The sequence below is a fragment of the Cucurbita pepo genome, chromosome 2 (genome assembly GCF_057944985.1).
Source record: "Cucurbita pepo subsp. pepo isolate OVF chromosome 2, ASM5794498v1, whole genome shotgun sequence".
NCBI classification, from domain to species: Eukaryota; Viridiplantae; Streptophyta; class Magnoliopsida; order Cucurbitales; family Cucurbitaceae; genus Cucurbita; species Cucurbita pepo.
In genome coordinates, this window is record NC_141799.1 from 3,059,005 (window position 1) to 3,071,983 (window position 12,979).

General features: G+C 34.4%; 3 protein-coding genes across 4 annotated transcripts; 1 reads left to right on the forward strand and 2 right to left on the reverse strand.

The window, feature by feature from the left end:
* Positions 1-576: 576 nt before the first annotated feature.
* On the forward strand, positions 577-6,808 carry LOC111788916 (synaptonemal complex protein 2). 2 transcript variants are annotated; one of them, XM_023669494.2, is made up of 19 exons: positions 577-900; positions 983-1,032; positions 1,262-1,469; positions 1,578-1,703; positions 1,844-1,942; positions 2,352-3,028; positions 3,110-3,358; positions 3,462-3,590; positions 3,677-3,745; positions 3,819-3,929; positions 4,333-4,440; positions 4,538-4,648; positions 4,720-4,806; positions 5,313-5,399; positions 5,491-5,598; positions 5,777-5,863; positions 5,955-6,011; positions 6,258-6,361; positions 6,444-6,808. In XM_023669494.2, the coding sequence occupies exons 1-18, from the start codon at positions 750-752 to the stop codon at positions 6,357-6,359; spliced, it is 2,616 nt and encodes an 871-aa protein (XP_023525262.2). In that variant the 5' UTR covers positions 577-749; the 3' UTR covers positions 6,360-6,361; positions 6,444-6,808. The 2 variants fall into 2 exon arrangements, with proteins under 2 accessions (XP_023525262.2, XP_086977255.1); XM_087121129.1 differs by having other exon boundaries at positions 6,568-6,808.
* Positions 6,809-7,939: 1,131 nt separating this feature from the next.
* On the reverse strand, positions 7,940-8,771 carry LOC111788615 (uncharacterized). The gene is made up of 2 exons (XM_023669013.2): positions 8,505-8,771; positions 7,940-8,385 (listed from the first exon to the last, which is right to left on the reverse strand). Exons 1-2 carry the CDS (start codon positions 8,646-8,648, stop codon positions 8,215-8,217), a joined length of 315 nt encoding a protein of 104 aa, XP_023524781.2. The 5' UTR covers positions 8,649-8,771; the 3' UTR covers positions 7,940-8,214.
* Positions 8,772-10,497: 1,726 nt separating this feature from the next.
* Positions 10,498-12,175, reverse strand: LOC111788613 (uncharacterized). The gene is made up of 2 exons (XM_023669011.2): positions 11,677-12,175; positions 10,498-11,035 (listed from the first exon to the last, which is right to left on the reverse strand). The coding sequence occupies exons 1-2, from the start codon at positions 11,800-11,802 to the stop codon at positions 10,625-10,627; spliced, it is 537 nt and encodes a 178-aa protein (XP_023524779.1). The 5' UTR covers positions 11,803-12,175; the 3' UTR covers positions 10,498-10,624.
* Between the last annotated feature and the right edge of the window lie 804 nt (positions 12,176-12,979).

Consider the following 12,979-nt stretch of genomic DNA (forward strand, 5'->3'; position numbering starts at 1 on the left):
GGGTATGTATCAATAACTATTTATTTTTTATTTTTTAAGATTTCAATTCCTGTTTTTTGTCATTTTTCTACGATGAATTTATCTTTATCAGCAACATAGAAGTCAATATGAGTGGTTCCTTCTTGAACGAATTAGTATTCGTGGATGAAAGAGCAAACGAGCTCTCTTTCAATTACATCGTGTTGGCCGATAGATAAAAGGGCTTTCTCTTTTGTGAGTAGCATATTTGATCAATAATGAAGTGGGTAGCATATTTGAGCAATAATGAAGCTTTCTTTAATAGTGATGTAATGAACGAGAGGTTATTTTAGATTGCTGGCTATGCTCATTGACGTTTTGCCACAGATCTTTGGCACTCTTGAGGAGACCCCGGGCTCTCTTGGTTCTTCCATCATCCAGGTTAACTTGACTTATATTTTTCAAATATCGAAATATTTATATATATGTGCAAAATAGATAAAATATAAATAAAGTCACAGGTGAAAGAGTATTTATAGGCTTAATTTTAAAGAATATAAAATATAAAATTTATTATTTTAATCACCAAATTGATTTGAATTATAGCTTGCTCGCGCATCTGGGCTGACGTGGCATGGGGATGTCGAACGCTATAAATAAGTCGAACTTCGATTCTCTTGGCGCCCAATTCACTTCAGTCACACACTATGATATGCGAAAATCCGCGGGCTTGAGAATGATGTAAAAAGAGCTACTAGGTTTTTTCTCCGTCGTTGTCTTTCGATTTAACAATGGAGAAGCTCGGATTTCCAAGCGTGAAGAGGTTAAACCAGTTGAACTCATCTGGTTTGGTACAAGGAACTGCGAAAACGTTCACCTCTTCGCGTTCCGTTCCAGAACCTGCCTCGTCGGGACGTTTTGTCAATTTGAAGATTGCTGCAGGTTCTAATCGGAAAGTTTAGCATTAATCATTCTTTTGTAAGAAATGAAACTTTATGTTGATCGTGTTGTCCATATTATGCAGAGAGGATGATGAAAGATCAGGCTTCTTTGAAGACTGATCTGGATATGGCGGTATGAAGCTCCGTTCTCTATGTGTGGCGCGCTTCATTAAACTGTATATGGTCATCGAAATTGATCGATAAGACCACAACCTTCTCCTCTTTAATTTCGATGCACGTGTAGTCTGTTATTTTCTGTAGATCAGTTAATTAGGTCTGAATTAATTTTTCTCGGCACAGTTGCGCGTTTTCCTATGATCATTCTTCGGAGTACTTGATTTCTAAGTTGGAAAAGTTTACAGAATGCGAAATTGAGGAAATCAGTGGAGCACGCACGTGCTTTAGAGGATAAACTGCAGAATGCCTTGAATGAAAATGCCAAGCTCAAGGTGAAGCAGAAAGAAGACGAGAAGTTGTGGAAGGGATTGGAATCGAAATTCTCGTCGGCTAAGACACTGAGTGATAAGCTCACTGAAACATTACAGATTTTAGCCAGTCAGGTTCAGGATGGTAGTTATCAATCTGATGCTCAAAATTTAACCCTTCCGTTTTTTGTTAGTAATAATTCATCTCGAGTATGACTTGGTATTTAATCATTGCGTTAATTATATCTTATAGCTGAGAAAGACAAGGAGGTTTTAGAAACCAAATTATCTGCAAGTTCTACAGCTGTTGATGGGTTAACCCAAAGAATGCAGGATTTGTGTATAAAAGTAGAGTCTGCAGAAGAAACAATAAGAAATCGTAAGTTCTTAAATCTAGTAACTTGACTTCTTGCAATATTTCGTTGGTTATTTTCACAATGTACCATACAGTTCTCTTTTCTATCATGGTAACTTTTGGAATGCAACCTGTTATCTAATGCTTTTGAACTTTGAACACAGGTGAGAAGGAGCTGGCGAAGCTCAAAATTGAGAAAGAGGAGAATTGTAAATTGTACAGAGAAGAACAGCAGAGAACTGCAAATCTGATTGAGGAAAAAGGTAACTATAAAGATTATGGCTAAAAATTGCAGAATGTTCATAAAACAATGAATGCTTAGTAATTTGGGACGACAAACAATGCATGCTGAGTAATTTGGGACGACAATCTTTCTATCGTAATATGGAAGATTTCATTATGGGAATGATGACAAAGAAGTATAGTCTGACCACAGCCAAGTCTTATTTTTCTATTTGCTTATCAATGTAGATATGTTTTAATATGCAATGCTTTAATTTTACCAATTCTTAGTCGCAATGTATAGATATGAATTTATGAATGTTTATGTTTTACACACAAAAGAAAAATAGCTCATGATGCTCTAAAAATTGAGAGAAGTAAAACTATAATCTTGCAGCATTTTGTTATTTTATTCTCATAAAGGTGGACTACTACGATACTTTCTTGCAGACTCTATGATCAAGAGATTTGAAGAAACAGTTGTGGAGAACAGGTTGATCATAGAGGGACTGAATTCTAAACTGGATAAGGCACAATTAGAGTCAAACTCAAAAGAAGAAAAAATTACTAGTTTGATAGCCTCACGAGATGACTTGCAGAAGGAAAAGAGTGATTTGGAAATGCATAATGATGAGATTCATAAGAAATTAGATGCGTCGCTCTTGGAGATCAAAAACCTTGAAAATCTTGTCCACTTTTTGATTGATCAGCTGGTTGAATTTGATCGTCATAACTCAACTTTTGAAGAGAAATTTAATCAGCTAACCCATCTAAATGACTCTTGCTTTAAGCTGGCCAAATTGGAAAGGGATTTTGCTTCGGAGCTGGCCCAAAAGAGATACAACAAGCTCCATGACAAATTTATTTGTATAACATCAGAAAAAAATACCCTCAAATTGATAAATGTCGAGTCACAACAAAAGGTTGATGAACTTCAGAAAATCCAGGAATCACTAATGGCACAGCATTCAGAAGAATCTCGTTTAGCAGGAGGGAGAATTCAAAAGTTGGAGTCTGAAGTTGAAACACTTGTTTCTGAAAAAACTGAGACAGAATCATTGATTTCCAAGTTAGAGGAGAAAATTGGTACTTTGTCAGAAAGTTCAAGATCATCTGAGAGTAAAATGGTCTACACCTTTCTCAACAGATTTAAATAATTTGATGTCAAGACTGCTGTTCTACTAATTTTCAGTTATATTTCCTTGCAGCAAGATTTGTTAAAGAAGATTTCTGCACTAGAAATTGAGAATCAATGTAATGCAGAAAAATTGGAGAAAGAGTTACACGATAAAGCAGAAGAGATGGGTACTTTGATGAAGGAGAGCAAAAATTATAAACAACGTGCAGAAATGCTTGAGGTAGAAGGAGATCAACTTCGCAATGTTTTGAAGGAAAAGGAAGAGTTTATTCTTTTGTCTATGGAGCGTGAGAAGAAGCTAGAAGAAGAAAATAAAGAGGTTTTGTAAATTACCCTGTTACCATTGTTCATTTTCATGAAAAATTCTCGTGATTAGCTTTTGAATGAACTTAACTTGAAGTCTAAGTTCTCATCTATTACAGAACCAAGCTCTACTGTTTTCTGCTGAAATGAAGCTTTCCGATGCTAAAAGACAGTATGATTCAATGCTGGAGAGTAAACAGATGGAGCTATCAAGACATTTGAAAGATATATCCCATAGAAATGATCAGGTATTATTTGTTACCGTTTTTTCTCGTAAATTTGCTTCATGCGGTTAGATTACCTTTATTTAGGCTGACAGCAGTGAAACTATTAGGCTATCAATGACATCCGGAATAAGTATGAAATGGAGAAATTGGAGATTGTTAACAAGGAAAAGGAAAAGGTTCACTCTTAGTACTCATATTTTGCTTCATATTAAAATATCAAACTTCTTGCTTATTCATTTGAGCATACAGGCAGATCAAGTTTTACAAGAGATGGAAAGAAATTGTGAACAAAGCCTAGCAGAAGTAAAAGAAGAATCTAGGCAATGCCTGATTCGCATTCAGGAAGAACATGCTGCTCTGGTAACATTTACAAAGAAATGAGCTGAACTTATCTTCCTAATCAAGATAATCATACTTGACATGGCCCATCTAATTAGATTCACAATCTTTTTTTTGTTCCTTTTTTTCCCATGTGTTCTAACTTCTGCCAAAACTTATATTCTAGATTATGGATGACATGCATCAGATTTCTTTCTGTTCCATGTTAAAATATTAGCATCTTGTACCTCCATTTTGGCAACTTATGAGGGAAGTCAACTTGTAGTTATGTAGTAATTATAATTCATTGAACAATTTCAGAAGCTTCTTATCGGTGCTTAATTTTACTGACTGTTATATGTATCTATGTTTATTTGTGGGTTAAATCTTGAGATTGAGTCTCTCTGAGTACTGTCCTTTTATATTCTACACTTTGATTTTGTAGTTGAGTCAAATTCAGCAAGAGCATACCAGAAATGAACAAATTTGTAAAGCCAAACACAATGAAGAGTTGCAGCGTGCTCAACTTCATGCTGAGAACGAATTGAAAGAGGTTATATATATATATATATATTTATTCATATTCAATTTTTGGTTTCTGTCAGCCCTTGCACCATTAATTAATAGCTCAGTGATTTATGATGTTCCAGAAATTGACGTCACTGAGAAGTGAACATGAGGCTCAGATGAAAGCTTTGAGATGTCAAAACGAAGATGAATGTAGGAAGCTTCAAGAGGAATTGGATCTCCAAAAAACCAAAGTACTAACAATCTCAGGTACAAGTATCAAGTATTGTGCTCATGTCTTAATCCACTCATATATATGTCATAGGAAGACAGGCAGAGAGCTTTGTTGCAATTGCAATGGAAAGTGATGGGTGACAAGCTACAAGAGGACCAAGAAGTGAATTCAAAGAAGGTAATCTCCTGACCCATGTGCAAGTGTTCACATGCACGTGATACTACCAATCAACCTCTTCTATCTTCTATGTGCCGTTGATCAATTTCAAACTTTTTATATTATGTACAGTACATGACACTAATTCTTGTTGGTTATTTTTCTCCATTCTCAAAATTTAATATTGTTATAAGAAGCATCCTGGTTCTGTATAGAATTTCATTGGCTAATACGGAGGTTTGTCTTATATTTAGGTCCTTATCGAGCGAGTCAACTTACCATCAACCATTGTCAATATTGAACCCCCTCAATTATGTTTTTTTTTTTTTTTTTTCTCTTGCTCTTTTAAATTTTTTTAAAATTTTGTATGCATACTATTTTATTTCCTGATATTGAAGACGTAAATTCAAACACGAAATCTCTAGATTACTCCCATACTTCGTATTATTGAGGTTACAATTAGTACTTCATTTCCGTATATCTATTTTAGTCTATCCTTCATAAATTATAAACTTGTCATGGTGCAGGACTATTCCATGTCATCAATCAAGATGAGAGGTTCTGGTGGTTCCAGAAAAAGCAAGCGTGCTCTGATTAGAACAGAAAATGATGAGGTGCGAGTGACAACTGATAGATAAATTGCAGAAAAGAAGTCTGTTTGTCAGCTACATTTTGAATTCTTTTGTTCCTTGCATCTTCTCACAGGAATCACCTAACCTGCAAGCAGCTCAAACACCAGTATCACAGTTGTTGAAGACCGTGGAGGACATGAACACAGGAAGTATTGCAAATATCCCGAAGCACCATAAGAAGGTAAGTTGTATATTAAAATGATGCGCACTTCACATTATCTAAACTGTAAAGATCAGTGCATATAACCATTAATATCTTGATAGGAGATAAAGGAAATTATGTGAAGTTACAAGTTTTTCCATATAGTTTTACACTCGCCTTCCGCCTGCATATTGAATCTTAATTAACGGCTGGTCAGGTTACTCGTCATGAATATGAAGTTGAAACTACAAATGGAAGGACGATCACTAAAAGAAGAAAAACAAAAAGTACAGTTCTGTTTGAGGTATGAACCAATAGGACCGTGCCAATGTAGAGAAACTGGATTATCTCATAATTATTACTCGATAGTAAAAATTTTTCCTTATGTTTATCAGGACCCGAGAAAACATAACAAAACTCCAAGAAGAAATACCCCCCGAGGTCCTGTCAAGGTAAAAGAAAAGGCTTATATCCATATCCTATTGGGCATTTTTCTACTTCTTGATTTGTGTACTGCATTTGGCATTGGTTGCTGATATATATACATACACACACACACACGTACGTATGTATGTATGTATTTTTAATGATGGTTTTATGAAATATGAAAGATTAGAAGAAGATTTTTCTAATTTTGCTTTAACGTTTAAATATTGTATAATTATGCATAACTTGTTTTAATCCAATTCTCCAAGTAGACAATCAAGGGTGGGGATCAATCACGGCCTTCAAACATTGGTGATTTGTTTACGGAAGGGTCACTGAATCCCTATGCAGATGATCCTTATGCATTTGATTAGAGGTATATTCAACCATATCCCTTAGTTTCAAATTTCTTTCAAAGAAAATTTAATGCATTTTTTCTTCTTACTTGTGTAGTGTAGAATCTTCAGCCTTCGATGCTCATTTGGCTGTCTTTGTTATCCAAAACAAATTCTTACCTAAAAAAATTGATGTTCTCAAACCCTAAAAAAGAATAAAAACTACAAGAACGAACTCTCCCTTCAGGTACTTCATCCATTGAAAATGAACGTATAGCTCGGATGGTGGTGGGAATTGAAGAGAGAGATGAGAAGGTGAGCATTCATTGTTTCTCTCACAACTTGGTCCATTATTCAATAGGGCAGAGGGATAGATATAAGACGACTTTGTTGCCTGCTTATTTCATTCAACTGTTCTTTGTGTGCTTTTATAATGAACATATTTTTCTTGTCCAATTGAATGTTGTGTACCTCACGGTGGTTGTTTACAGGAACCGACACGGACTTGAATGTTTCTCATCTCTGGAAACAGTCCTCTATTAGCAGCTTAGGGTGGTCCCTTCAAAAATTGCAACTCTTAGGCTTTTACTGTGAGTCATGCATTTTTACTTCACTTGGTTTTCCACTGAACTGTAAACTAATTGTGTTTGTCACAAATGGATTAGGACATAGAAAAATGTTATCCATAAATTTGTTTTTGACATAACCGAACACACTCTTTCTACTTCACTTTGCTCGATGAATTTGAGAGTCGTGTTGGTAGTTAGTGTCGCAGTCTAACAATAGAGCTTTGAATCAAATTTGTTTAATCAAAGACTCTTACATAAATTAATTTTTTTTTTAAAATTTAAACTACCTTGAGTATATGTTAAATTACAAATTTAGTATTCATAGTTTGAAAAAAAAGTTAATTTGGTTATTTAAGACTTAGAATTGGGAATATAAAACCCTTATAAATATTTTTATTTTATTGACAATTTATGAGAATTTTAACGAACCATAAAGAGACTAATTCTAACATTTAATAACATTAAAATCATATAGACGAAATTTTGACTTTTGATCTAAATTTATAATTTAATTTTGAATATATCATAAATTAATTTTAATAATTCACCGTCTTACCTAATGTAAGTTAAAACTTTATACTTTTTTTAGGTTAGTTCAAATAAATATTTACTTCCATATATATGGTATTAAAAAAAATTAATTATCTTTTTTTTTTTTTTTTTTTTTTTTGAACATATAATCAATCAAAACATTGGTAGCCCCTTTTAAAACATATGTTTAAATTTTCACCCAAGCACTTATAATATACTATATTCTTTTAAAATTTATGTTTCTAAATTTATTTAATTATTTATTTAAACACGTTTTCATCCATCAATCTTTATTTGTATAATTATTTATTTAAACACGATATTCTTTTAGAAATAATTGTGTTTTAAAAAAATTGCCGAAATATATATAACCTTTCCCTCTGAAATATCAGAAGCTTTTACTTTTTAATCGAAGCAATTCGCTTTTTTGTTATCTGATTGGTGTTTTAACTGAGTTTGTTATTTCATCAACAAAAAAAAAAAAAAAAAAAAAAAAAAAAAAAAACAAACAAACAGCAATTCGTTTGAAGTCCTTCTCCTCCACGATGTATTGAAGCTTTTCTTTGATCCTTGAAATGAATGGACGATTTCCATTGAACAGTGACCAAGAAAATTGTGAAGTCATTGAAATTTAAGACTCCACGGAGCTCATCCAAGAATTCGCACATTCGAACCTATACTACAACTACAAATAAAAATGGAGGCCGATAAATCCAGTAGTAATGCACTTCGTGAACTGGTTAGGGTTGTTCCAAGCAAATTCCATGGCCAGATCGTTGATTCTATATCAAAGTTCAGATAGATTTGAAGGCGATAAAAAGGAAGAAGCTCGAAAGAGAAATAACCAGCAGGAGCTGAAGAACAAATTCCATCAAACCGCAGAGCTTGATCCTCTTATTCCTCCGACGCTCCATAGCCAACTCGATCTTCAAATCTCCAACAACTTTCCTCAGCCGCTCTTTCTCCTGAAAGGTAATTGACATTTTAATTTCTCAAAATCGCTCAAGTTGATTACTAATCCAAATCAAATAAACCAGTGCGCGATCACAAACACAGTTACTGTTCATAAATTTTCATCCAGAACCTTCGCTTGTTCGTCGACAGATGCTCTGAGGTTGCGATTCTGGAAGGATTTGAACGACGAAATCAGATACGCTGCTTTCGCACATCGGAAGGCAGTTTTGGATCTCATTGCTTCATCTCTGGATTCCGCCTCGACTCCCTCCATGATCTTCTCAGAGTGAACGCCTGTTGAGCAGGAAATCCAGGTAACTTCTCGTAACGCTACTCGTAATTAGGAAGAATTCATGTCGTGCTGCACAAGTTTGATCTATTTATTAGAATTAACTACCAAGCAGGTATATATATAAATATAATTTTTTTTTTAAACAAAGTAAAAATTAAAATTAAACAATTAAGAGAACAACTACCTTAATCTAACATAATTGGAGTTAAATTAAAAATTTAAGTCATTAATCTGATTTCTAAGTTGGATGTGTCACTGTCATGTATGAACAGATGCACAACTATTCTTCAACTAAGTTTCCAAGATTTTGGTATAGAAAAACCATAAATATGTTCATCCCCATTTATATTACAATCACTTTGATGAAGCTTCATATTAATACATACCTCCTTAATGTCATACACAATAACAAAATTAAATATCTTTTACTTATATATACATGAATGAAAAAAAAAAAATGTAGATTACATTGTAATGGTGTGAATTGTTTGAAAAATATATTATTTATGTATTCTTTCATTTATAATTTGATTTATAATATATTTTATTTTATTTTCAATATTTAATTAGTTTATATTTTTTTTATTGGTAGGTATTAGATACTAGTTTATATTCTATTTAAATCTTATGAATATCAATGAGAACACACCTTCGATTCTAATTTTATTTCTATTTCTCATTCTTAATATGAATGTTTTTGTCTTTATCGTTTGTTTTAATCTTTATTCTTATGAAAATTTTCATTTATTTTTGTGAAGATCTCTATATTAGAATGAAGATTTGTGTTGTAAATCTGCCCGGATTGAGACAAGGTTTTTTTTTCTTTTTCTTTTTCTCTTTCTTAATATATATATTTCAAACAAAATTAATAGATAATTTTTATTTTTCAATATAATTTTTACTAAAAAAGATTAAAAATATCCTAATAAATCAAATAATAATTTAAATATAATATAATTTCTACGTACATATTATTTTTAAAAATTTTAAATTTCAATATTATGACATATTTTCCAATATAGGGGAGGAAGAAGAATATAATCTTTATTCTCAGTCTTGTTAATAAAGAGAAATCTCTCTCCACTTCCTATTTATTTTCTGTCTTGTTTAGTTAATGAAGAGAAATCTCTCTCCACTTCTTATTTTATTCTGGGTTGTTTAGTTAATGAAGAGAAATCTCTCTCCACTTCTTATTTTATTCTGGGTCTTGTTTAGTTAACCGGGAGAAATCTCTCTCTTTTATTCTTGTTTAGTTGATGAGGAGAAATCTCTCTCCACTTCTTATTTTATTCCCAGTCTTATTTAGTTAATAAGTAGAAATCTCTCTCCACTCCCTATTTTATTCTTAAGTCTTGTTTAGTTATTGAGGAGAAATCTCTTTTCACTTCCTATTTTATTCTCTATCTTGTTTAGTTAATGAGGAGAAATTTCTCTTCCCTTCCTATTTTATTCTCTGTATTGTTTAATTAATGAGGAGAAATCTCTCTCCACTTCCTATTTTATTCTCTCTCTAGTTAATAGGAGAAATCTCTCACCACTTCCTATTTTATTCTCTCTCTCCTTAATAGGAGAAATCTCTCTCAACTTACTGTTTTATTCGGTCTTGTTTAGTTAATAGGAGAAATCTCTCTCAACTTCCTGTTTTATTATGTATTGTTTAGTTAATAAGGAGAAATCTCTCCACTTCCTATTTTATTCTCTGTCTGGTTCATGGTCACGGAACTTTCTTTGTATATTCAGTATATTCAAACCTGTTTAGTTTTGATATGGTGTATTAATTATAAATAGGGTTTAATATAAGAAAATATGAACTAAGAGAGAGAGATAGTAATGTCTCACACAACTGCAAACACATAGACATAAACATTTAATTATTTTTCATATATAATTACATATATTCCAAAACATAAAGTGAAGTCTGGTCCTACTCGTAATTCATTAAATCAATAGCCACACACTTAGACTTTATTTTGAATAGGGTTTGGGAAACCTTTTAAGGACTGGGTTTGATTATTGTTAGTAGAGCGAGAGGCTATAAACAAGGTTGTAGTTGGAGGGGTTTGCAGGTCTATTGGGTGTATGAATTTGCAGTTGGGACATGTCGGTGAGGACTTCAATACCATTACCAATAAGTGACACTGCATGCAAACCCTCGCTATCATCTCTTGCTGCGGACACCCATGTCCTTGTTTCCATGCCCCATCGCTCTTCTTCTTTGATTCACCACCATTTCTCATAGATTGGCTATTTAGATTCAGCTCAAGGTCCAAGCTCAAGGGATCACCACCTGGGCTAGTCTCCAACTTGCTCCTTGGATCCATGGACGTTCTCTTTCGAGTCTTCGTGTTGTAGAAGTGTATCTTCCCTGACTGTACGTATATAGAAAGTTGTGTTATTGTGTAAGCAGAGAAAGAATATGTAACAGTCCAAGCCCATCACTATCACTAGTAGATATTGTCTCCGTTGGGGCTTCCCCTCAAGGTTTTAAAACGCGTCCACTAAGGAGAGGTTTCCACACCGTTAAAGAGAAATGTTTCCTTCCCCTCTCCAACCAATGTAGGATCTCACAATCCGCCCTCTTTGGGAGCCCAACGTCCTCGATGGCACACTGCCCGGTGTCTAGCTCTATATTATCATTTGTAATAGCCTAAGCCCACCGCTAGCAGATATTGTACTCTTTGGGGATTTCCCTCAAGGTTTTAAAACGCGTCCACTAGAAAGAGGTTTCCACACCCTTATAAGAAATGTTTTGTTCCCCTCTCCAACCGATGTGGGATCTCACAATCCGTCCCTTTTGGAGGCCCAACGTCCTCGATGACATATTGCCAGGTGTCTAACTCTGATACCATTTGTAACAGCTTATACCCACCACTGACACATATTATACTCTTTAGAACTTCCTCTCAAAGTTTTAAAACACGTCTACTAGAGAGAGGTTTCCACACCCTTGTAAGGAATGCTTCGTTACCAATGTGGAATCTCACAGAATATTAGTGTGTATGTTTAGTACCTGAATGTCAAGACATCGTTGCCACTCTAAAGGTAACGGAGACTCGAGGTGGAGCTCGATATCAGCCGGAGAATTGAAGCTTCCTCCTCGTGGCTCTTCCCATTTTCTCTTCATTTCTCTCTTCATCTCGAGAATTGAAGAGGGTGGAAAAAAGGTAGATATAATATGGAGGATGGGGTTGGATAATAGATATAAGTGCAAGGACGAATCTAGTTGGGGGCAGGGTTTGATGGTTGAAATAAAGGGCTCGTCCTGCCACTACCTATGCATGGCGTTGGCTTTCCAAAACTCAACTCCAAGCCTAGCACACCCCTTCCCCCAATTAATGAAGCAACCCAGCCAACATCCAAATATAGAATCACAAGCTCTTAAATCCGATTAACATAGCTGAAAAATGGTTACTGAGAGTTCGTATGTATTTATGAAGGCGGTGAGGAGGGGGGGAAGAGGAAGGTGGGTATGTTGAATGGCAGCCATTAATGGGGGGAAGCTCTTGGATGGTCTATAATCTTGTAAAGCTCTCAACATCTATATGTATTAAAAGGACTTATAACTGGAAACAAACGCCCAAATCTTGGTGAAATGATGTTGTTGACACAAAAGGGTAAGCTTAATTCTGTTTTGGTTGCAAAAGGGATGTTATGTATGTGAGGTCATTTAATGCATAGATGGAAAAAGGGATTGGTTTGAAGTAAGCCTACCTGCCTTCATTAACTCATCATGAATTCACTTAAATGATAAAGGGATGGCCATGGGAAGACGGTTGCTTTATTGCTCCACCTGATCTTGCTTCCTCTACCCAACCTAAGCTCTCACCTCTCACCTTGGATTTGTATTGGTTGAATGGCCCTTTCATTGAGGTCCCACGGTTTCAGTGGCAGAACTTACTAAGCTCTGCTTTTAAACATCTACTTCCCAAGTTGCAGAGAACCCCATTTATATGCAAATGCCCGGGTTTTAATTGTTCGGGATGGTTAGAAAGTACTCTCGTATGGCTAATTGAGGAATTGATCATGAGTTTATGAGTTTATAAGTAAGGAATAGATCTCCGTTGTTATGAGACTTTTGGAAAAACTAAAGCAAAACTATGAGATTTATGCTCAAAGTGAACGTGGATCATCTTGATTAGATGAGCACTTGTATTGCATTGTTGAACTAGAATGATGTGAGTTAGAGTTAGAGATTGAACTCAAATGAAGTGATTAATATACGAGAAAGGGCTAAGCTTGAAATACGAACTATTTCATGTACTTGGTTAGAATTGGTTAAGTAAACCATTCTAGATAGTTCAATATTTATTTTG